This window comes from Triturus cristatus, chromosome 3_1 (assembly GCF_964204655.1).
Source record: "Triturus cristatus chromosome 3_1, aTriCri1.1, whole genome shotgun sequence".
Classification (NCBI taxonomy): Eukaryota; Metazoa; Chordata; class Amphibia; order Caudata; family Salamandridae; genus Triturus; species Triturus cristatus.
This window is the reverse complement of record NC_140583.1, coordinates 356,138,912-356,164,754: the sequence shown is the minus strand read 5'-3', so window position 1 is coordinate 356,164,754 and position 25,843 is coordinate 356,138,912. Positions and strand designations below refer to the sequence as shown.

The following is a 25,843-nucleotide window of genomic DNA, read 5'->3' as shown; positions in this document are numbered from 1 at the left end:
ATCATTTTTTTTACCCACTATGCCACCCCAGTTTGGACCCCGCCATATGCAAATTAGCCTTGACCCTGCTCCCTATGAGAACTGTCCATTCCGAACTGCCAGGCCAGGTCCTCCCTGGACCGGAAACAAGCGTCCTGGGACCGGTTTTGGTGTATGACCCCATATCATCTAGGCTAGTTTGAATACAGTGGCACAGTGAGCCCGGGACCCACTTCTGGACATACCTGGCTCAGTTAGGGCTGCAAATGCAAAAACAACTAGGTGTTGAATGGAATGCTTGAAGTGATCTAAGCCACTGGCAATTGCTCGGGCCGCATCCCAATCCATCGTTTTTATACCCAGCATGCCTCCCAATTTGGAGCCAGCCATATGCAAATCAGTCTTGACCCTTCTCCCATGGGAACAGCCCAGCCCGATATGCCAGGCCAGGTCCTCCCTGGAATGGAAACAAGAATCGATCCCAGCCATATGCTCACCATGCCATCCCAGTTTTGACCTAGCCTTATACCCATCCGTCCATCATCTGTTTTTTTTTTTTTTGCATTTGTCGCCCCAAGTAAGAAGGGTAGCCCCAGATGTGGGTCCCGTGCTCGCTTTGCTACCGGATTTAAGCTAGTCTGGCTGATGAGGGGTGATACCTCTTAACTGGTTCCAGGATGCTTGTTTCTGGTCCATGGAGGACCTGGATTGGCAGTATGTTCTCATGGGGAGCAGGGTCAAGACCGATTTGCATATGGCTGGGTCCAGTCTGGGGTGGTGTGGAGTACATTTCAATGGAACAATGGACTAAGCCCTGACGCCGCCATGGAGGGGGCCCCAATCACTTAAGATTGTCTGCAAAGTACCCTTTTCAATACTTGTTTCTTAAAGTAAAGACTCCGCTGGGCATTTTTCCAATTTCTTCAAAACCGTGTAGGCCTTTTTATCGGAAATCACAAAGGAATCATTGAAAACCATTAGAAACTCTTTTGTGCGAACCGTGAACTCTGCCCAGTGATTTATTGATCAGAGGCCTTGCTTTGTCTATTCATGCTTTGCCATAGCTGCGAGCCCCGAGGGATGTCAGGATTAACTGTTCTGTGCATATAAAGGCTATTTGAAACGTATTTTAGAAACAAGAGGAATAGACGAATGGAATTCCTGGGCGTTTATGTTGAGACCTCATGCAATGGTATGCGCCGCACAGTGAACCAGATACAAATGCGCAAAGGCTGTTGGGTTAGGATGTTTTAAGAATTAAAACCGGCACCGTATGGAGCTTCAAGGCAGATAGCTTGACTATAAGGATCTCAAATCTTGGTTTTTCAATTTTTTTACATATATATACAAAAAATAATAATAATCGCTTTAGCTTGTATTTTGACTAAATGAATGCCTGCTGTAGTCTAAAATCAAGCATCGGCTTCTAGGTCTGCTTGCATTAGCGTCCTGACTAAGATTGAAAACCGCCTGCTACTTGGGAAAAAAACAAAAAGAACACATATTCAGCTCTCTTTAGCCTTTAAGTGAGCAATTGGCTGGTCACGTGCGCATACACCTGCAAAGACGTGCACTCGATGGCAGTACTGGTGGAACAATTTTTTACTTTGCCGATATATTTTTTTTCTTTCTATTTTTTCTTATGTATTTTTTTTTAGTCTTCCCCATGTGTTTAAACGGTGTACATGTTACACTAATTCAGTCAACATAAGGTTTCTTTGAGCTAATGTATCCTATATGATGGCTATTTTCACCTTTTTTTTTATTAAATGCAGTTTGTGGCCACGTTTAGATGGCAGTACGTTTTCTTTTCTTTTTAATATTTGTGGTATAAGCTTACAATAAAAGATTGAAAACAGCCTGCTACTTGGGGGAAAAAACAAAAAGAACACATGATTACGAGGGCCCTTCAAATTAGGATCTGTTAATACACTGGTTTGGACAGGGATCTCACTTGCATGGTACAAGTGATGCAATGTCTATCAACCCGGTGCGATAAATATCCCCCTCTTTGTTAACTTTTAGCAGGTCATGTCTGCCAGAATAAAAGAAGGTCAAAATACCATTTATTTATCGGGAAATACAGATTTTTGTATGATAAATATCCCCCTCTTTGTTAACTTTTAGCAGGTCATGTCTGCCAGAATAAAAGAAGGTCAAAATACCATTTATTTATCGGGAAATACAGATTTTTGTATAGTAAACTCTAAAATCCAAATGGTATCCCCCAGAAACTCGGCACATAGAATTATGACATCCGATAAATTTCAAACACCGGAGTGCCGGACTTTTATCTAATGCAGTAATTATCGCATCAAGCAGGGCCCACTTGTAATCAGACCCAAATAATTTAATGTATTATTATCCATCAAGATACTATTGAGCTGTTAAATAGACCCTCCTGCAGTGCAATGAAACACCCCATGGGAAGCAGAATGACCACAGACAATATAATGAGGCATGATAGAAATACTCCTCTAGGTGAACACTTTATATAAAGAATTGGCAACTACGAACATTTCAGACATCTGAGCAGTCAAGCCATGCCCAATCAACTGTAGTACTGTTTTAAGGGCGGTCTACATACACCTTGACATATCTCGCCATTCTCATGTAGTAAAAAGAAAAATGGAAAATACAAACCTATACAATTGAAAAAAGGGGCATTCAGTTAGGCTCTCTCTCTTCTGGCAATCATCTGTACAACTGCCCTTCACATTTTGCTGCCACCACTTAACAATGTGTCAGCTCTCTTTAGCCTTTAAGTGAGGAATTGGCTGGTCACGTGCACATACACCTGCAAAGACGTGCACTCGATGGCAGTACTGGTGGAACAATTTTTTATTTTGCCGATATATTTTTTTTCTTTCCATTTTTTTCTTATGTATTTTTTTTAGTCTTCCCCATGTGTTTAAACGGTGTACATGTTACACTAATTCAGTCAACATAAGGTTTCTTTGAGCTAATGTATCCTATATGATGGCTATTTTCACCTTTTTTTATTAAATGCAGTTTGTGGCCACGTTTAGATGGCAGTACGTTTTTTTTTTCTTTTTAATATTTGTGGTATAAGCTTACAATAAAAAATAAAGATGTAACCATTGCAGCATCTTGCCAAGGACAGGCCTATTGACTTAGTTAGTGCTTGTTGTAAGGAGAATAGACACACTCCTCTGATTTTCCTGTGAGACAGAAAGCACAGTCACGTGTTTCCTCTACATTTGGAGCAAGGCCATAACATGCAAAGATTAATTTCTGCAAATTATTGCCACTTAGAGTGTGGCCTTCTCTAGTCGGCACTCTGTCTCAAGTTTTACGCCTTGTTTGTAATGCTTCTTTGTCTTTAGGGGTAGTCGCATGAAAAAAGCTTGTGAGAGGACCGCAACATCCTCAGTAACTGTCGGCCCATATCACTGCTCCTATTTCCAGTGGAGATCTTAGAGAAGCATCGGAACTCTCAACTCTTGTAGGCTGTCGTGAGAGTAAAGAGCTGCTGGATCCTGTCCGGTCAGGCTTTCTTCCAATGAATGGTATGAAACTGCATTGGTCTCAGTGTTGTACGATCTGAGGATGGCAGTTGACTAGGAGAACTTTGTAGCCCTGTTATTATTGGATCTATCGGTCGTGCTCGATACGATTTCTCACAAGATACTGATTTTGAGATTATCTGAAATCCGTATAAAGGGTATAGCTCTGAGATGGTGTGCGTTTTATCTGACTTGAAGAATTCATTCGATCCATCTTCCACTATATCATTCAGAACTTATACACACAATGCAGGAGTCCCTTGGGACTCCGCATTGAGCCCCTTTTTTTCTTCTTACGCCTGTTGGCAAAGCTACCCTATCATCTAGGTGCAGTCTTTATGAATTATGCATATAACACCCAACTAATGACACCTCTTGATCCAAAGACACCTGCACTGTATGATAGGTTCCATCAATGTATGCAGGCAGTCACTAAATGGTTGACTTTGAATTCCCTGAAATGCAATGAGTATAAAACTGAGGTGCTTCATCGTGCTGCTAATAACATTACACGGGCACTGCCGGGAAACTTTTGGCCTCCTCACTCCAATTTTCCACAGGCGGCCTCTTTGGAGGTCAGGAATCTTGCCATCTTCTTTGATAGCGATCGATCTTTGACTGCTTAAGTAAACAAGTTATCATCTAAGCTCTTACCTCTTCTTCTGGGGTAATATAGCTCTTTGGTTGTTCAGCCTTCTATATTGAGTGTTTTTGACTACGGCAGTTGATTGTTTCTGGGTGCCTTAGATCAGTTGATGAAAAGTTTTGGCACGTATACAGAATTCTGTGACCCGCTTGGCCTTGTCACTTCCACTGACTCCATCGACTTCATTAGCGCTAAAGAAATTGGACTGGTTACCAGTAGTTAAGAGGGTTCTTTGTAAATTTCTTTGTATTGTGTACAGGGCTTTTCACAAGATGGGCTTGTCTATCTGCAGAGTCAGTTTTGAAGGTACGGACGGCCCTGGCCGCCTGTGGTGATTGATTGAAGCTAGCCTTCTAACACAGTATACAGACTTGCTTGGGTAAGGGGCATAGCATTTTATGTTCAATCGGCATGCCCATGGAACAGTTTGCCAACTTCTCTACGAAAGTCTTAGTACCTCAGCAAGTTCAGAAAGTCAATTAAAACCTGGCTGTTTACTATCTAATTGCTGGCAGGGAGTGTCATTGATGACTAGTGTTGCAGTACTGTTAGGGTTTAGTAGCTTAAGTTTTAGTGCTCGAACATCTTTTCTAGGTAATCGTGCACCTTAGAAATAAATGTACTACTACTACTAATACTAATTAAGCAGCTTGTGCAGATGTGGGTGTATGTGTAATCATTCACTTAGGTGAAGTCGATACGTCTTTCATAGACATGGACTTTTTTATACTCGTTGTCTTGTAGTTTAAAAGAAGCAGATGTGAGCCAAGCACAGTGTGCTGTTAAATATTAAAATTTGATAAGTCTCAGAACACATTTTTTTTTATCACTGCACTAAGATGTGAACCCGACTGTGTCTCAGCAGCTTTGAAAGGGAAGGTGTAGACAGGCACCTGGTAAGGTACTTGATAGTTCCTTGCGTGGTACTTTTTAATTTGTACGAAGTTCAGTCATTCATCACCATTAATGACAAGAGTGCAGGCATTTTAAAAATAAATTTGCTTTCAACAGATAACAGAACATGCCTGTTAATGTCTTATCTGTGTGAATTGTTAAAAAAGGACTGCAAAGAATTGCATTTGCACAGGTTTTTACTCCTTATGTTTTTAGGTCCTGACTAGACAGTGCATGTGCTGTCTCAAAGAGACATGTTGTGTATACTTTGTATATACTTTGTGGTCTTCTGCCCTGCTCATAGGCTTCCCATTTGCTGGCTCAATCGTCACTCTCCTATCCTTTTCCTATTTATCCATCACAAAGTACATTCGTTATCTGCTTCAGAAGGAATTCACCGTTTTGGTGCTTCTAACACCAACACACCATCAAAATTATTAGAGAGCCAAAAGGCAGTAAAGATGGTTTTCAGAATAAAAGATAATCTCTTACTACATGAGTAAGTCAAGCTTTAAATAGATCTATAGCTCTGTGTTAGAATTTGTTAATGCTCCATTGTCATTGGTAATCGAGTAGAAACCTGCACTGCTATTTACTCTGCTGGACTGTTTGTAAAGTAGAAAGAGAAGATATTTAGTAGAGTAAGGCTGAACATCAAAGCTATCCTTTTTAGAAGTGCTATTGGCTTATTCACAACACTATTTACGACTGTTAGGTTCTTAACAGAAATCTTTCTCTCTTTACATTATTACACACACTGCCATTTTGTAGTCCTTCTTCTTAGGCTCAGTATTGTAGATGAGCAGCTGAAAATTTGAAATATTACTTCTTATATATTTTCGTTGCATTTTTCACAACCTTCATGAAGAGTCAGTATATACAGTGTTCATAGTCATAGCCACAGCTGGTTTCAGTTTGAACCTCTGTTAGACTAGACCCCAAAAACTCATTTTTATTTAATCATATAGATGGTGACATTGCATGAAAGCATAGAATTGTTCTTTGTTGCTCGACAAGACAGTCACCACTCCACATGCTATTCTGTTCTTCTGGCTTCTTAAAAGGAAGTTCTGAGCTTAAGTGAATGCGAGTAATCCGTCTGGAAATCAAGTTTGCCAGAGTAACATCTCACTGCAAGTCCTGTCTGTATGCAACTTGGAGAAGGAGGATGGGAACACACTGCCTCACATCCCAGCACTCGGTGTGCCCTAATGCATCATGGTAAATGAAGTGCACTAGCACTCTTCAGTCGAAGTCTTACATGTTTCACCTTTGTTGGTGCAGCCTGTGCTGTGTAACTCTAGGCACATGTTTCTAGATTCATTCCTTCATCAGTAGAGAGCAACAAGTCGTTTTGGGGATGCTGGAAATGTTACCCAAAGTCTTCTCAGGTGTCTGCACCGCTCACTGGCTGCAGGTGTAACAACAGAAGCTCGTCATCTCAGTAGTTCAGGGGCACCTTTTCAAACAGGAGGAGGGTGGGAGCATACTGCTTCACATCACTGCATGATTAAGGACTACTTCTGAAGTAAGTGCATTTATCATGAAGCATTTTGGCAAAACTAGTGCTGGGATGTGAAGCAGTGTGCTCCCACCCTCCTGCTGTCAACTTGGAGAAGTATGCTGTCAATTGAGAATGCAGTCCCAGTAGCTTTTGGATTAATGTTAGCAACTTTTCACCCTCACAGTCAAAGTGCTGCCTAGATCCTGATAATTTGATGGAAGATTCGAGCACATATTAGGAATCAGGCTGCCTTGATTATCAATATATACTGAGCTTATATACACATCTACATATCATTATATAATATCTAATTTGCTTTTGTTAATTTAATACATGTCTAGAATTTGATTGTTTCCTTCTGTATGTCAAATAATATGAATGCCTCTGTATTCTTGCATTAGATCGCAGCACCTAGAGGAAGCAGCAGGAAGCCTAAGAGAGCGAATTAAACACTTAGACGACATGGTCAACTGTCAGCAGAAGAAGGTGAAATATATGGTTGAAGAGGTGAGATCTAAATAAAAAAAATATATTTTTCAAGTTTAAAGCTGTATTATTTTGCTCAGTATTTACTCCTTGATAGAAGTGTGGATAAGAAAATACATATCCACAGTTTATTTTCAACATTGCTTGCTACCCTTCTGGTGAAATAGTAAAAACAAAATCAGACAATGTAAATTCCTGACCAAGATAACCATATAAGAAATAAAGAGTGAGTGTGTCACCTGTGCATTATTTTTCCATTTCAAATTTGTACACATCAGACTCTGTCAGAAAGTTACTACAAGCCCTTTTAGTGTAATTATCTGTCACATATACACAATAGCAGACTTCCCTTACTGTACCAGTCAGAGTTTGGTCTCTTTGATCAAAAACTATTGAATTGATGATCTTATGTCTCTATGTGGTATTTCAAGACCCCAGTTGAAGAAGGTAATGTTAGAGAGCTCTCTGCAGAACCATGAAAAAAATGATCGTAGTCTGTAAAACTATTTAAGTGTTGTTATTCCATTTGTGTACTAGTTTCTGTTACATTATTTTGAAATAGAATTTTTTTTTTATAAAATAACACAATGTGCCATTTAGTCGGAGTATGAAAGTTTAAATGTGTTGCATAGAATTATGTTTGGTTGGCCCGCAAAACTGTCATCTAGGAAGAAAGAATTCACGCTTTTTCTGTAGTTCAATTGCATACTATCAGGACCGCATTTGCAAGTGACATACAGGTGTCGCGCAGGATGGAAAATTATGCAATTACGATTTTATAATTTCTAGATGGCCATAAGAATGTATTTGTATTTGTGTGACATTACAATCATGAATGGCTATGCTTTTGTTATGAACCTGTGCCTATGTTGAGTGATTGGTGTCCTTCAAATTGTTTCTGCTATGGCTTGTTGAGAATGAGTTTCTTGTGGCCTTTTTCTGTCTCATTTGTTGAGCAGGTTTACTTCAATTCCCCTTACGTTTAATCTGTCTATTAGTGGTTCATTGTGTACAGTGCTGAAAACTGCTGAGAGGTTGAGGAGTAGTAATGCTGCTACCCCGTTTCTATCCATTGGTGCTTTTAGGTTAAACCCACATGGAAGTTTCTATATTAACACCCCCTCAAAGATAATATTACGGTCTGCAAAAATGCTGTAGAAACTCAGAACTCACTCACTGATAATGTAGCCAAGTGTCTAGAATTCATTCATATAGTCCAACAGTGAGTTCATATTTGATATGTAAATATGCATCTTCAGATGAACAGTACTTTAATGGGAACACAAATGGTCCCACAACAGCAAACGTCTGGAAAGCAATTCCCTTACCACTTGCGGTTAAGCCCACAAAGATAGCTGCACTGCAGTAACTATTTCCCATGATTTACTTTACCGGGAAACAAGAACTCCATGGGAGGCTTAGTACATTTCACAAATCCCTCTTAAATTATTCTATACTCATCTGTATAGAGCAGAGGAGCTGTGCACAAGGAGGAACTTCAGGTGCAAGTGATTTCAGTGGAGTCTTGTACCCAAGTTAGTGTTGGAGTGATCAGAGGAGCCATGTGCAAACAAGAGTTGCAAGTGCAGGTGGTCTCAGTGGAGTTAGGCGGCCAATGTAGAGCTGGGTGGATGATGGAGCTGAGCTTAAGTTGAGCCATGGTTTGGGGTGAGGGATTGTATCATCCCTCTCCACACCCACATTGCCTCCCATACTCCTATGGAGAGGTACGGGAGTTTAGCTACCTGGATAGGACCTCACTGGAAACTCACCAGCAAATTGAGGTGAGCTTCGAGGAACAAGATGGGAACTGGTCTGGTATCTTGGTTGTTGTTTTGCTCCTGTCCACTCTGGTTTCATACTCTCTGGATAGAACTTATTTTGATCCATTTTTGCAGCCTTCAGTGAAACCATTTGGGTACAGACTGACCCCTGGGGAGCTGTAGGTCAGCGGCCCTGAATGTGCTCTGCGGTGCTGAGCCTAGTGTCCTAGTTACTAAAACAGCCTCCTTGTCCTGTTCTGCTGTATCTACGAATCCAAAAAAAACAATGTATAGACTGTTCCAATGGACGAGATTTTTTTGTCGAAGGAAAGCGACACAAAAATGGCATCGGGTTGTTTCAACAGACATTTTACCCTTCAAAACACAACAATTAAAAGGGTAGCTTAATTCTAAATTACAGCCATTAAATCAAAATTGACGTTCCAAATTTCAGTACCCCCAAAAAGGAATTAGCTCAAATGATGGGTCTCTTATAGGATTCAGATGGCTTGATGGTTGGAAATAAACGCAAGATCAAATCCATTCAATTAAGGTGGCATCAGTAGTTAAGTAAGAAGAGTTACAGGAATTGGGATGCATGATTGACCAGTAAATGCAAATAGTGCTCCAAATGAAAATTCTAGTATTCCAAAAACCATGGCAGTATTGTACCCACACATTTGGAAATCATGGGGCCTCCTTGGCTTTGTAACAATCATCGAAGGATGGATGTTGCGAGTCAAAATATTTATTCTGGTGAAAGAATTTTTGTATGTGTTAATAACGATATGTTTGATACATGCCTTAACCTTTCCCCAGGCCCTATAGCTCATGAACAGCAAAGTTGAATTTCCATTATGATTCCTATGCTTCCCATTAGTGTAACGGGAAATGCTAGATAGTCGGTGGTTTCTTGATTTGGAATGTCCCTTTGTATGAAATAATAATTATCTCTGATTTTCTGACTAAAGTTATTAGTAAATATGATTTGTTACTCTTTTAAGTGTCTTTGCTTCGGGCATGCCCTCTGGCCAATGGATATGTGTTGTTTGAATGAAGGTGTTTTGAATTATGTGTTTCAAGGAATAAGAATGCCTTCAGGCAACCTAACAACCTCTGCAAATTTACTTCAATAAGAGGTGGGATTATATTAGTACCTGAATGTAAATGGGTCTTGGCAGCCCAAACTGATCTTATCCACACTTGTGAGTCAAAATGCTATTAATGTTGATGATAAACTAATAAAATGAAAGGGATCTAGCTAAGCTATGGACTCCGTACCGTACAGCAATGTTACTTTTTTCCGGAAATTTTAATCTTGCATAGTCTTTAAAACATAGGTGGTCGTTAAATCTTTTTGAAAGTGTTCTTACTGAAACAGTATTATCATTTGAAATACCCCACATGGCTGTTCAGGCTACCAGATATTAATCTGAGTAATAGTCTTGATGCTAGTCCAACACTCCTTAGTAAATTTCAATGGTCAATTTTGTGAAGATAGTCAAAATGTCTAATGTTCAGAAGTGCCAGACAGATTTTGCCTTTCTTTTCATTGAACACTTTACCCCATTTAGGTAATCTTGAATTGGGATTTTTTAAAGATGTACACTCCTTATTTATTTGACCTGTGCATCACGGCAATCTCTGCAACAAAACTTTAAAAAAAAATACCTTCTGCGGTGGAGGAAGAAATACGGGGAGTGTGTTGTGTTGGGTGCTGTTACGGTGGCCATTTATACTCGCCTGGGCCAACAAGAGGTGGCACTTTTGGTTGAGGCTGACCTCTAGTTGCCTTTCAATAGGCTGCGTTATTCTGATGCCGCAGGTGCATATAAGCAAATAGAACTCAAAAATCCTCAGCTAGGCAAAGGAGCATGCTTTATCCAAAGGTGGCTCCACGTCATCGGAAAGCCACTGGGTGAGGTCTCAGTGAAGCAACAGACCTTTAGTGGGAAAGCAGTGAGCGGTAGAAATTTGAATGTCATGCCCAGATAAGGTCACTTGCCAGCCAAATAGCTTTGGAACCTTTTTAAAGTTCTGATTCTTCCAGCGGGGCAGGTCTGCAGTCTGTAGACAAAGAGGGCTCCAGGATGGGAGATACCTTTCCTGTGATGTCCTGCTGAATTGTATTTACTGCTGCAGCAAAGCTCAGAGTGAAGCAACCTAAACCTTTGGCCCAAGGGCAAAGCACCTTCATCTGATGGGCTTCGTAGGTTGGTCCTGATCCTCTGAAGATCTTGGATGTCCAAGCTTTCCGGAAAAGTACAGTTTAACACCAGTCAAGGGTCCAGGACCTTGGGGATAGAACTTGGGTGACGAGACTCTCCCCAAGCAGAGGCCAGCACAAGTGTGCTGGGCAGATCCAGTTGAAACTGGTCAGCTGGGAAGTTGCGGGAAAGGCCTCTTGTAACCTGTTTGCAACCTGTAGTTTAAACGAGAGGTCAGCATTAAGACCCTTGGATACATTTCCTTTTTTCTGGGTACAAGAAAGAGAACAAGTACAGTGTTCTAGGCTCTTATCAGGACACAGACAGCAGTCCTCTTCTGGGCTTCCACGGATTAGTCCTAGCACCAGCCTCTGTGTGTAGGTGACTCCTAGCCCCGGGCCTCACCAATTGCATACCACTTTTTTTTTAGAAAGTTCTATGTCGTCCTGCAAACAATTCCACAATTCCCCTCTATGCCTAAATCCAAGATGGTGAAACCCTCTACCAAGACTGTCTGCCCACATCAGAGGTGTGACCAAGGAAACAAGCAACTCTTCCTTAGTGCTCACTCTAAACCAGTTCTGGGGCAGCTACACTCCAACTGGGATTGGTGTTTGCCTGACTGAGGAAACAAAGGATGGCCCTGCCTCGGTGTCAGCCTGTGTCAGAATAGACCTCTTGGAATGTAATCAACTTCCTGGGCATAACCCAGATGGTCATCCTGCCAGGGGAACAGAATACCTCCCCACACCCAAGGACTCTGTACCAGTTTTGGGAGCAAGTTCACATCCTATAACGGGGGCTATTCAGCTCCTGGATGACAGTTGGAGCTCATGAAGGAAAAAGGTAACTTTCTAAAAGTTTGAAAAAATGTCTATTACAGATTCAACTTTACAAGTGAATTGGGCTTGTAATAAATATTTCAAAAGGTCCACGAATAAAACTTGCAGCTGTTTTCTAGCTGCAGATAACATTGTTAAATGTAATATTGTATCATAGTGCTTTCCTATGAAACCACCAATCCTAGTAAAGTGAAAATAGCTTTTGGGGCCTTGTGACCGTAAAGACATGCTTAAGATTAAACTTTTACATGTCCTTCATTTAAGTACGATGCACCCTGCCTTATGTGCAGTAAGGTCTACTAAGGAGTGACTGAGTAATATTTAAAAGAATGTTTTAGGTCTGTCAAAAGACATTTGACACTTTAAAACTGCATTATCAGGCTACACATGGTAGGCCTGGAGTCATAATTACACTGTCGCTGATTGCACAATAGGTGCTGCAATCCACTTGTGCCCTTTAACCTACCAGCCCTCTGTACCCTTTAGTACTAAGTACTTTTAGGTAAGTTAATTAAGACAATCCGGGCTTTGCCAGCCTCATCAAGCTGAAAGGGGGAGCAACTGCACTTTACACCTGGTTAACAGCGGTTAAAGTGCTCAGAGTTCTACAGCCAGCAAAAACAGTGAAGGTAGAAATCTTCAGGTACACCGCGGAAAATATGTTAATTTCTAACAATTCTGTTTTCAATTATATCAAGGCCTCACTGAATTCAATAGACAGGCCATCTACCAACTATTTTACATGTGAGTCAACTCTATGCTCCGGTAAATTAAATATGAGTCTTGGTTTACAGTACTTCTGGTATAAACCCCATGTTTAGCAATGGTTGCAAACTTGTGAATTTTTTATACGGTAACCATAAAACACTTCATATTTCACCAAATAATGTTTAAATGCGCAGCTGATCTAAGTATCCCTGTCGGAGGTAGATATGATCCCCATATTTGTAATATACATATCTCTTTGCAACTATTAGATCATGTATTACATATCAAGAAATATGAATGCACAGCTAGTGAGAATTAGCACTAGTGCTTCAATCTGTTAACCACACAAATAACCCTCATTAACTTAAATAGGAATGCATTTGTTGCAGCTCTATGTATTGTCTGCACATGCATCTCGCATCTGGAAAGAAGAAAACTAGGAACTTGCACAAATAAAAATCCTGGCAATGGTGCTTTTTGTGCAGATACACTTCAATTCTTATTAGCTTCCGGTACATAAGGGAGATTCTTCTCGAGGACTTGCAGCATATCAACAGGGCTTGGTGCATTAAAGTTTGGTTGTTAGTGTTTTGGAGGTGTCTACAGGTCAACCCTTTTTAGGTCTCGCCTGAGCCAGCGTTTTAGCGCTGCTCTCGCGAGAGCTTTTGTAAAAGGGGGATTTGGAAGTGCAAACCAGTGCTTTCAGGCCGCCAACTACAGTGCATGTGCGCCGGGCGCGCGCACCATTTGGCAGCCTTGTGTGATCATTTTGCGGCCGCTTTGATGTTCTCAGTGAGCCGCGCGGCCACTGAGAACATCAAAGCGGCCGCGAAAGTGCACACCATTTGCCACCCCCTCCCTTATTCCACTTCCTGCTTGTTTTATTGGATTTTCGATCTGCCTTCATTCCCCTCTAGCACTGCGCTCTAAAGCGAGATGGTTGACACTAGGGAGACTCTCGATTCAATATTTAAAAGCATGGTGCGGGATGACTTCACAGGCACCTCAAAGTGTCAGTGTGTGTGTGTGTGTCAGGGTTCCAAAAACTTTTTCAGGGCCAGTGACTCAGGTACTCTCACTGGAATGCCATTGGCACAGGGCACTTGCTACGTTTTATTACTATCTTTACCCTCAATGGTTTAATAATAGCATGACTGGTCTATTTTTATTAAACTTTTTTTGAAAAATTATGCATGCACATACTTTCTAGATGGAATGTTGCTGTCAAATTTACCGTGCACCTTTTATAATTGCAGCCCCCTCCCCCAATCATTTACATTCCCTATTCCTTGTTCTCACCCTGCAGTGAGAGCCGGGCTCGCTGCCACCTGGGCGATGGCCCATGCCCCCCCCCCCCTCCTTCCCCTTAAACACATCACATGGACGAGTTTGCAGACTTCGAGAGGGAAAAGTGCTCAGTGTTTGTCAAGCTCTGAAGGCAAACAGCAGCCGCCGCATCCTGGGATCCTCGGCTGCACAGCCGCACACAACCTTGGACCGCTTCCGGGAGGCGGAGCCAGAGCCGGGGCTAAGACACATGATGGGCCAAACTGCGCAAGTCACCACAGGCGGTCACTGCACAAGAGGGGCGCTTTATGTTTCAGAGCTACAAGCTCACACACGCTGCACACCCGCCTTGCCGTTTTACTGACCAGAGCCCTTCCTAGAGGGCCATCAACCTCTTCATCTGGCAAGCCCCCTGACTGCCACCGTAGCTCCAAGTCCACACTTTGTACCAGCCCACCGCCTCTTCTCTCCATCAAGCTACCTCCCTGCCCTCACCCCTGGGCTTGCAAGTCCCGCAGGACCTAGAGTGCTTAATTTGAGCCGGTGGTTTGTGTGCTCAACACCAGCTTTTAATTGTCAACACCGATGCTTATGAGAGTCAGTCGCCTGGTGGCGCGGTCTCTCTTATTTACAACTGTTGTTTATTAATTCAATATACATTAATAATGGCCAATACCTGCCGCCCATGCCATTCTTATAGCTCTGGGGGCTTGCTAGTAATTGTGCTGGCACTGTCATTGGCAGAGATGGCAGGGGCAGCTTTGCACCCCACATAATGAGCATTTAGCATGCGGTGACCGGATTTTCAGAATGAAACAACCTGGACGGCCACCGACATAGAAATAGGACTGTTTTGGTCGGGCCGGATCACGGTTTCAAAAGGACTGCACCAAAAATATTTAAGGTCACTTTCCCATATGTATATATTTCATAGCACTTGTATTTATTCTTTATGATACAGTTAATTGAAACCATTACATGATTATAGAACGCGCAGTGAAAAATACAAAAGCACACGCTAAACACCAGACTCCTTCAATAATTGTCCTTAATGCTACCAACGAGCTCGCGCGACGCAGATGAGAATGAAGCAGATGTCACCGGTATAGAAACGGTTAAAAGCTACAAAATCGTACTGATGGCAAGTGGACTCCTGAGTCATTACTTTCTGTATGTCTGGTGCAATTAAGGACAAAGTGCCAGAGCATGGAAATAATGAGTGAGTGAGTAAATATTACATATACACATGTGTGATGAGACCCAGGGGCGGGCTGCTATTGAGTCTGGCTTGGGCTGATGGGACATGGAGTCGCCCCCTCATTACATCCTGCTGTGCTGCCTGGGAAAGGCAAGACAGAGGGTGGCTTTTAAACCGCTCCGCTCATGTTCCTGTGTTGAGAGAGCCGGAGAAAACGTGCGCCTGTACCAGAGGCGCAGCTAGAGCCAAGTTTCGGGGGGGGGCTAAGGAAAAATTTCGGGGGGGGGGAAATCTTTTAAGCCATAGGCAGAGTGGCGCTGCAGGGGCTCTTAGAAGGGGTGAAACAACAGCGAGGCCTCATTAACATACAAATGGTCTTTTAAAGACCTGTGAAGTGCTCAGGAGCGGCTGTGTGCGCCGGGAAGCTGTCTCATCCCGGGCTGCCACACACGACGGGGGGGGGGGGGGGGGGGAGTGGCGGAAGCCCTGTGAGTCCAATGGGTGTTGCGCGCCTGGCCTGTACCACACTATGATAATGTGCGTCCTCATCCGACCCGCTCTCAACAAGCATTGGCATAGCCAATAGGTCTCGCTTTTGGGACCTTATAAGTGTTTAGCCATGCAACAGTTGCATAACTAAATACTTATAAGGTCCCAAAAGCGAGACCTATTGGCTATGCCAATGCTTGTTTGTCTTGTCAAGTGAATGTTTCTAGTTCAAAAGCTCCTTATTGTAGCATCACACATCAGACTGATATTATGTTCTATGCATAGGTGCTCAGTTCTTGTCTGCTGTATGCGACACAGACTGATTGGGGAAGAATTGACTGAAGAGGCTAATTACCAGCTTAGAGTTTTCTTCAAGTTATTTCCTGTCTGGCAGCTACCCATTTGTCATGTCTAACTCTAGGTTAACTTTGCTCCCTTCATTCATAATTTTTAAATTAATGAAAAAACATGTTCAACAATTAAGGCATTAGAAATGCCATCTATAGGAGTAATTCACCCCCGTTTCTACACGCCTCCAATCAGGTTGCTCATGAGATCCCTGAGAATAGAAGTTCTTCAGAGGGAACTGGAAAGGCTGTTCCCCAGAAGACATCCCCTTTTGTTGTCTTGTGTCATCTCTCTCATTGTCACGTTGGTGGTTAAGTCTGAATTTGGAAGCAGAAGGGTTGCAGAGCCAAGTTCCAAACAGACCTACATTTTTTTAGGGCATTAAACTGGATTTGTAGAACATGTTCTGTTCCTTTCTAAAGACTGTATTCGCATATTATACTTTGTAACCTATTCCTGTTTTATGCATCCTATACACATATTTGAAGTTTGCAAACCAAGGCAAATGTGCTAACAAGTGTATATTTCACAACTGTAAAACATTGAGTTTCTATTCATTCTTTTAATTTCAGGTTGAGTTACTAAGAAAGAAGATAAAGCAAAAAGACTTGCTCATCCAGCAGCTTTTAGAACGAGTAGCTCTTCTTGAAGGGGAGGTAAGACATCTCACGGTTACTTAGCGACGAACGTTATTGAATCATAATCTCTCAGGCTGCATTGTAACTAAAGTGAACCACATTGCACCTGGAATTGTTGTACCATGTGTGTTTTGTGTGCTTTTATTTCTTGTGCAAATTCACAGAATTGGCTACCTTGAAAAGTCGTGTTATGCCAGATTGACACATGCTTGTTGAGACTACTCATTGCAGTGAGATCCGGCCTCTCAGGGTCAGCTTTTCTCGTGGTGCAGATCGGTCTCATCCAGCTAATAACAGGAGACTACAAATTATTCATATATTTTGTACATCTTTCTGTGTAGAGAAGCTCCCCACCTTCATTTTCTTCTGTGCTAACATGTTACAAATGTGTTTTTCTCCTCACTGTTGAATTCGGTAAGTTTCCTTTAACGTGCATTTGCTCTCTAAATTGCTTTTTATCTGATCTTTCAACTAAACTTCCTGATTAAAATCTATGTCTAGTTTGTTGATGGCACTTAAGGAACCACTTAAGAAAAATAGTTCGAATCATACCTTCTAGGCTAGTGGCTAACTTGTTTAAAAAGAGACGGAAACTCTGCGCACCATTGCACATCCCTCACCCCAGCCATCAATACTCCTAGTTAGCCCACTAGTACCAGAGCTGCACACGTTAGTAGATGTTTGAAAAAGAACAGGTACAGTAAGAACTAGTGTTTAACTCGCAAGATCTTTTTCAGAAACTTCTCACGAAATGGTGCATTTTAAAGCAAACTGGGGCAGTAATATTGCTAGTCCTCAAAAATACAGACCGTCTGTGGTAAACTATGCAACTAGGGGGATCTGGTCATGGGTTGCTTGTATTCCGGTTCAGTGAGGACATGGATTGGCAGTAAAGACTGCACTATTCCCATGAGGACTGAATTGCATATGTCTGGGTCCAAACTGGGGTGGCATGGTGAGCAAAAGAACGATGTGTTGGAGTGCTACCCGAGCGATTGCCAGTGGTTCGACTTCTTGCAAGCAGCCTCCCAGCACCTTTTGTATATTTCATTTTGTAGCACATGCGATATGAATACAAGAATTGTGTTGGCAGAGTATGGGGTGGGGGTACAGCCACTGTACTATCACTGAAAATAAATATTACTTGTGTGAGTTTAGGTTACTGATCATGGGCGTCAATACACTAAATTGTCTGGGGTAGCAGAAGTGAAGTTATGCACCCTGTGAATCCCAAAATATCACAGGTTTGGCCATTTATATGTCCTTTATCTCCACGTCAATATTCAATTTGCTGAGAGGAAGAACAAAGAGAAACCAGCATAGGTCTCATCTATGCAAGAGCTAGTGGCTTTGCCAATGTGTTTTAGCCATTTTGGACACCATTGTGGCTGCTGTTTAACATGGCTAAATGATAGTGGCATAGAGTAAAGGGGCATGGAGTCGAGTGTCATAGTGTGGGTTGGCGTGGAATATCATAAAGTGGAGTGACTTAGAGTGTCGTGGAGGGAGTAGAGCATTGTAGAGTAAAGTGAGTGGCGTGGAGTAGCGTATAGTGTCAAAGTGGAGAAGAGTGTTGTGGAGTGTAATATAGTGGCATAGATGGAGCTGCATACGGTGGAGTAGAGTCGTGGAGTAGATTGTCGTAGAGTGAAGTAGCGTGAAGTGAAGGGAGTAGAGTGGCGTAGAGTGGCGAAGGTTAGAGTCGAGTGGTGTAGATTGAAGTAAAGTGGTGTGGAGTTGCGTACAGTATCCTGGAGTAAAATGTTATGTGAGGAGTAAAGTGGAGGGCATAGAGGAGCGTAGAGTGCAGTGGAGTAGAGTATAATAAAGTGGAGTGGAGTGGCCTTGGAGGGTAGAGTGTCATAGATTGAAGGGGCATAGAGTGAAACAGTGTGTCATAGGGTAGAGTGTTGTAGAGTAGCATGGAGTGTCGTAAAGTGGAGTGACATAGAGTAAAGTAAAATAGCATGGAGCGGCATAGACAGATTTGCGTACAGTGGAGTAGAGTGGGGGGCGTAGAGTGGAGCAGAGCATTTATAGAGTGTAAGGTGGTATAGTGTAGAGTACATTGTCGTAGAGTTCAGTGTCATACAATGGAGTGCCCTAGAGTTGAGTGGAGTGGCAAAAGTGGAGTAGTATTGAAGACTGGAGTGGCATACAGTGTGGAGAAGAGCGTCATAGATTGGAGCGAGATAGAGTGTCATGGAGTAGAGTGGAGTAGTGTGTTGAAGAGTGAATTGGAATTGAGTGGCATAGAAGGAATTGCACAGAGTTTTTGTGTGGAGTGGAGTGGAGTGGAGCGGAGCGGAGTGGAGTGGTGTAGCCCATAGCCACATGTCTAAAAAACCATTGACAAACCCAATAGATATGTATAGGCAAAACCTATTGGCTTTGGCAATGCTTATTTAAGAACAATAGCTTTTGCTGACCATGCATGCATGCAGTAGGCGAAACCTGAAAAAGAAAGTACTCAGGACTTCTAAGCGCTCACAATATCTGTAAACAAAAGCTGAAGCCCAGCGAAAAACTGGATTCTCTTAAAATTATACAATTTGTTCAAAGGAGGAAGCCAGGACTGGAAAACTCGTCAAGTGACCAGGAGGCCACATCTTAAGTGCTGTCGTGCACACTGGTTAATCTAAGACAAAGGAGCACACAGAATGTGACAAATTTAAGTAAAACATTATTTTGTTATCCTTTCATGCCCCAAGTCACTGCTTAGATTAATGTTTGGTTTGCAGACTTTTTCTGTGCTTTCCTATATTTTCTTGAACACCACGTTCTCCGAAAAGACAGGACAAAAGTCATGGTATTCCATTTTTAGGTCTCGCCTGACCCAGCGCATGCGCTGGTCTGGCGAGACTTATTGAGAGGGCTCCAAAAAGTGCTAGCAGGCCAGCCTAGAGCTACAGTGCATGTGTGGGGGGCGCGCGCACAGCGCTTTACCGCGATTACTTTCACTTTTACGGCCGCTTTGATGTTTTATCGTGATCGCAATCGCGATCACTTATACATTCACGGCCGCTTGGCATAGCCAATAGGTCTCGCTTTTGGGACCGTATAAGTATTTAGTTATGCAACTGTTGCATGGCTAAACACTTATAAGGTCCCAAAGGTGAGACCTATTGGCTATGCCAATGCTTGTTAATTATCATGATGCTGAGCAGACATAATCAATTCCGAAAATGACATATAACATTCTATGCACAGGCCGGTGAGTGGCAGGCAGTGGCACCACAACTAAATCATGGTTACTATACTTTACCACAACAGAGGGAAGAGGCCCTGGCGTAACGGCCAGAACTGCCGGAAGGTAACTGGCGCAGGGAAGGTAACTGGCTAAACGTCCTGTGACCTTGGGCAAATCATTTGGGACCAGATGTACAACCCTTTTTTGCGCTCGTAAATGGGAGATCGGCCCGTTTGCGACTGCAATAAAAGGGTAATGGCATGTACAAATGCTATTTTAGGAGTCCCTGACTTGCAAAATAGCTTTTGCGACTCTCGCTATTAGGAAGGGGCGTCCCTTCCTAATAGCAAGACTCACTGCCATGTACTATGGTTTTGCGACCGCAAAACACTTGCAGTTTACCACCTACTTGAAATAGGTGGGAAACCACCTGCAAATGAGAAGGGGGTCCCCAGGGGACACCTTCTCCCTTGTGAGTATGTGAGAAAATAGTTTTTAAGAGCAAGCAGTGGTCAAAGGGACCTCTGTCTGCCGTTAAAAAAGGAAACTGAAAGTTTTTTTTCTTTTTTAAATGCATCCCGTTTTCCTTTAAGGTAAACGGGTTGCATTAAAAAAAAATGCTTTATTTAAAAAGCAGTCCCAGACATGTTGTTCTACTGACCCCAGCAGGCCACCATCCCTGGGAGTGCTAGCCATTCCCAACGGAGTCGCAAATTGTGCTTGCCTCATGAATATTGATGAGGCATGCAATTTGCGACCCCATTGGGAAACGCTAACAGTGTCTGTGACACTGTTGTACATTCCATTTAGCGAGTCGCAAAGCGATACAATTTGCGAGTCACAAAATGTAAGGGTTGTACATCTGGCCCTTAAACTCCCTGTGCCTACAAAAACACACGTCCTTGTTTTTAGCGTTCCCAATTCATGCTCTTTTGTAGAGAAACAGAAGAAACCAGGAATCTCACGGACAGGCAGTCATCACTCTGTCCACTGTGATGTCTGGGTTTTAGATGTACTACTCGACCACAGTGTCCAATAGGTAAACGTCGCAGTGCTGGGAAAGGCAAAAGTGCATCTAGGGTTTCTGTTGACCGTTTCGTCCTCACAAAAGGGTCAAAGTAGAGCGAACAGAGGGTACAAAAAAAAGTCTAAAGGAAGAGACGGCAGCTATAGGAAGAGTGACCGCAAAAAATAATAATTGGCAACTAATTACGGGCATCGTAGTGGGAGGAGGGAGGCGAGTGGTTTAAAGTGAATGACTGCGGGGGTAGGGGATATTTTCAAAAAAAATTAGGGGCACCCCTTTTAAGCTTTTTTTTTTTTTTTTTAAGAAGTATAGCTTTCGTTGTAGGTGAAACCTAAAAACGACTAAAATGTAACAGATCTGGCTCTGTTTTTTTTTTCTATATCCGCTGCTGCCTTTATGATCCTTAAGACTATGGGTATCAAGGGAGTTAGAAAGGTACCAATGGACAAGGAAGGGCTAGCCGCTGCAACCCCTTCTGACCCTAATTGATTGAAATTAACATTACCGCATGTTGCCGATGGCCGGTGCGGATACTACTGTAACTCACTTTACAGAAAGAAGAAATCCAAGGGTGTGTCCAGTGTTCACAGATACGGCCTGTATTCCCAGTCCTGCTTATACTTTAATCTGATGGTTCATTCTGTCATGTAGCAGGTCTTACAGCGAGGTGTCTGAGTTGTCTTCTACTGCACTTTTCATTGCAATATGAGGGTTGTTGTGCTCAGGGAGAGTGACAGATCATGCTGAGAATGTACGTGGATGGAGGATAAGGTGCAAAAGAAGTAGAAAGAGTGATCATACAAGGAGACACCCTGTCACAGTAACACTAACCCCCAATACAGGCATCTGACCTACTAAATTATTGTAGCCTGTGAATTATTGCTCAGTTTAACTGAACCAATCGAGCTACACGCTTTTTTTAGGTCGAGCCTGGGCAGCGCATGCGCTGCTGTGTGAGGCATTCTGTATTTAGTTATGGAATTGAAGCTCCGCCCATATTTTTCAGTGGCTTACATCATTGTACTTTGTAAATGTTGGCTTCTGATTTGTTGATAGGCTTATTAGTCCCTCCTTAGTACCGCCATGTCTTCTGTTGTTACCTCCCATGAGGAATGGCCCTTTTTCATGTTTTGTTCATTAGCACTTGTGAGAACTATTTTCTTAATGGAAATAGCACACATGGGATGCCAGCTGCGCTAGAGGCGAATCCGGCGCTGTCTTATTTACAGAAATTTGCTTGGACGCTTCCTCCTTTGTTGCCCCTCCCTCCACCATCTTCACGCTTCATGTGGCTTTGTTTTGTTGTTTATACCTCAGCCTTGCATAACTTTGCGAATACAATCTGTCCTCCCCCCTCCTTCCCGTTGCACAGACGCCTGCAAGGCTGGCGCTGTCTTAAAGAAATCTGGTATACATAAAGTGTGTGAACCAGTAAATAGGTTATGGGTGTCTATAAATTTGAATTATATGATCCGATGGCTGTTCGCTGGCAGCTTTACAAGACCCCTGTTTCTGGCGCGTAACCTGCTGACCCTATGAGTTTCTTTTCATTGGCCGGCCATGCTCTCCTCAGGGAGACACTTCACGAGACGAGCCGCAGATAAACGGTGACAGACGGGAGGGGGGACTCCTGATGACTGTTTGAGACCTGGTCGTACAGGATTATGATCCATTCTGTTGCCCTGTCCTTCTCGGACTAATCCCGCACAGCATACCCAGACTCCGGACCGGTGAGTGTCGTCCTTCGGTCTCTCTCCGAGGTACACTTTCATCAACTGGAGGGCTCTGGCCACAAGGTGTAGCACAGAGAACGTGCAGCCAGGTGAAGACTCCTAGTGTGAGGAGAAGTTAGTACACCATTCATCCCAGGCCTAACTGCATTTCTGTTTTTATTCAATATTTATTTTGGCATCAGGAACATATGTAGTACTGCTTGGCACCTGAGGGATAAGTGTAGTAATGCTGCAATTTCAAGGTCAATTGGAGTTGACTTTCACTTTTAGATGATTTTCACAGTTTGGGGGTGTAATGTTTACAACACATCTGTTAATGTAATGTCTTCCGTTGCCTGAGGTGTACAACATTTCCTCATTGTACATTTCCTAGTTCAGTAGTAGAAAGGTAAAAAGGTAGCAAAAACGATACAAGTTTCAAGCAAAAAACAGTACAATGTGGGGGCATCCAGCATGAATACATAAATGAAAATAAGAATACAGCAGAATAAATTCAGGAGTGATACAGCACACAGTTTATAAGAATAAACAGAAAAGCGACAATAAAAATCATGGAGGTTTAAGAACTTCTTGCTGAGATGGGAGTGGTAAAACATGTTGTAAAGCACACTTGTCCAAAAATGCAGTAACAGTTGACCATAACTGAAGTCTTTTCGTAGCCATATAGAAAGGGAAAAGCAAAAATGTATCTAGTCTATGATGGTGACAAATATCATACCACCAAGCTTTGTAAGAACTTTTTGTAGCGTCTCTCCAATTTCTCGTAATCTGCTGAAAAGCAACAGCAATTAACAGGTCCACAATTTTAACATTAATTTCACAATTGTCCCATACTGGTGAAAGGCTTCCTAAGAAAATGTCCCTTACGAAAAATGGGAAATTAGTGCCAAAATTAAGTTAATTTGAGACCAAACCTGGATCCAGAACTTATGCACTGAAGGGCAAGAAAAAAGCATGTGAAAAAGGGTGGCATCAGGAGACGTACAAGACCAACAAGTAGTTTGTACTATAGGGAACCTTTTGTTCAAAGAGTGTGGAGAGAGCAAAATCCTGTTATATATATGAAACAATGTTTGTGTTAAACTTGCCGTTCGTGAAGTTTTGCGTATTTTAATCCAAATCTTGTGCCATGTTGGCAGGGGCCAGACTTCATTAAAATCTGTTTCCCAACCAGATTCAATCTTGGATTTCTGCCTTGGTATGTCTGCGGATTGAAGGAAATTATATAGAGTGGAGGATTTAGGTTTGGTACGTAGGATAGTAGATAATCCAGTGGAAGGGCCGGTAGTTGAGGAATCAGTAGAATTATTGGCAAGTTGAGTGTAAATTTCAAGTATTACGGTACGGAGTATATGATATTTAGGCAAAAAGGAGTTAGGCAAATTATAAGCCTGCTGAAGCGAAGAGAATGAGATGAAGCTAACTTCTGAAAATAATTATTGAATCCATAATAAACCACTTTGTCTCCATGTTTTCCAGTAAAAGGGCTTATTATGTATTAGTAAGAATTTATTATGCCAGATAGTGGAGGATAAAAAAGAATCAAGAGTGTCATGAGTCAGAGGATATAAAGGGCAAAGAAGTTTGGAAGTGAGTTTAAATAGGGGAGTGGATAGTGTTTGGGGTTTACGAGAAAAAGAAAGATATTCATTGAACGAGAATGGAGATAGGAGCGAACGTTCAACTGATGTCCATAAAGGACAATCAGTTGTGGAATCAAGTAGCCAGTATGAAGCCTGTCGTAATAAAAATGCTTTGTGATAAGAAGGAAAATTAGGAAAGTTAACTCCTCCGTCAGTTTTAGGACGTGTTAACTTGTAGGCCGATAATCGGGTTTTTTTATTGTTCCACAGAAAAGCGAATAGTGCTGAATTAATAGATTTAAATAGCTTAGTTGGAATTGGGACCGGAATATTGGAAATGGTGTAAAGAACTATGGGGGAAAGCATAATCTTTATAGTATCTAAGCGTCCCCACCAAGAAAGATAAAGGGGGTGCCATTTAGTAGTTAGCTCTGAGATTTTTTTAAAACAATTAGTCATACAAAGGGTTACAGTGTCTTTTATTGTGGACTTAAAATAAAGACCTAGATATTTGATGTGGGAAGACCACCAAGCAAAATTAGTTGAAGTAAAATCAGCCTTAAAAGTGAATTCAGTCAAAGGTAAAATTTCACATTTATCACTATTTAACTTGTATCCTGAGATCAGCGAGAAGGCATGTACTTCCTGCAAAAAAGCGGGAATAGATTCAGTAGGATTGGAAATAAAAAGCAAAATGTCATCAGCGTAAGCCGCAAATTTAATGTTAATATCTGGCACTTGAAAACCATGTATGCGTGTATTTTGACGTATTTTCGAAAGGAAGGGCTCAAGAGCGAGGTTTAAAAGAAAAGGGGATAAGGGACAACCCTGACGTACTCCTCTGCCAAGACTAAAGAAGGGAGATATGAGACCATTTGCACATACAGCAGCACGTGGATTAGAATATAAAAGGGAGATTAAGGAGATGAATTTAGGGCCAAAACCAAACCACTTAAGTGTGAAAAAGAGATATTGCCACTCCACTCTATCAAAGGCTTTCTCAGCATCTAGTGCTATAGCTGCAAGAGAATATTTTAATTGCGTGGCTTTAGGTAAGATATTGAAAAATAATCTTGTGTTATCACTAATGACTCTGCCTTTCACGAAACCAGATTGCTCCTTGCCCAAAACAGATGGCAAAATAGAATCTAAGCGCAAGGTAAGTGCCTTAGAAAAAATCTTATAGTCTATATTGACAAGTGAAATGGGTCTATAATTTTTACAATAATTCAAATCTTTATCTTCCTTAGGGATTAGACATATGTGAGCATCTGAGAAAGAACCCTCGGATTTTCCCCGAAGGGTAAAAGAATTAATCAAAGTGTACAATTTAGGTAATAATAATTTAGAGAATTTAAGATAAAATTCGACAGTAAACCCGTCAGGTCCGGGTGCCTTGTCCTTCTTTAGATGTTGAAGAGCGGATAAAAGTTCTTGTTGTGTTATATCTGTTTCTAATGAAGACAATTCGAGGGAGTGTTGGTGAGGTGCACTTAGCGAGGCAAAAAAAGTTGATAACGTGATTGGAAGGGTCTGTTTCAGAGGCATATAATGACTGGTAAAAGAGGGCAAATTCATCCACAATTTCCGCATCTTTTAGTTTTAAAATGGAATTATTATCATAAATAGAGTTAATATTCAATTTGTTGTGTTTGGTTTTCAGGTAACTAGCTAAAATTTTCCTGCCTTATTTTTCCCACCATAATATTTTGAACTGGATTTCACTAAATACAATGAAGCATTTTCAGTTGATTCCTTATTAAAATGTAATTTTGCTTTTATAAGGGTATCAAG

The 25,843-nt window shown here is 41.9% G+C and overlaps 1 protein-coding gene across 3 annotated transcripts in view; it reads left to right on the top strand.

Moving 5' to 3' along the window:
- Nucleotides 1–25,843, top strand: part of MYZAP (myocardial zonula adherens protein) — a 476,299-nt gene that overhangs the window by 331,627 nt on the left and 118,829 nt on the right. For all 3 annotated transcript variants that reach the window (XM_085644097.1, XM_085644095.1, XM_085644096.1), the window contains exons 11-12: nt 6,952–7,057; nt 16,451–16,534. In XM_085644097.1, the coding sequence (XP_085500223.1) occupies nt 6,952–7,057; nt 16,451–16,534 (190 nt within the window). The remainder of the gene's footprint in view (nt 1–6,951; nt 7,058–16,450; nt 16,535–25,843) is intronic.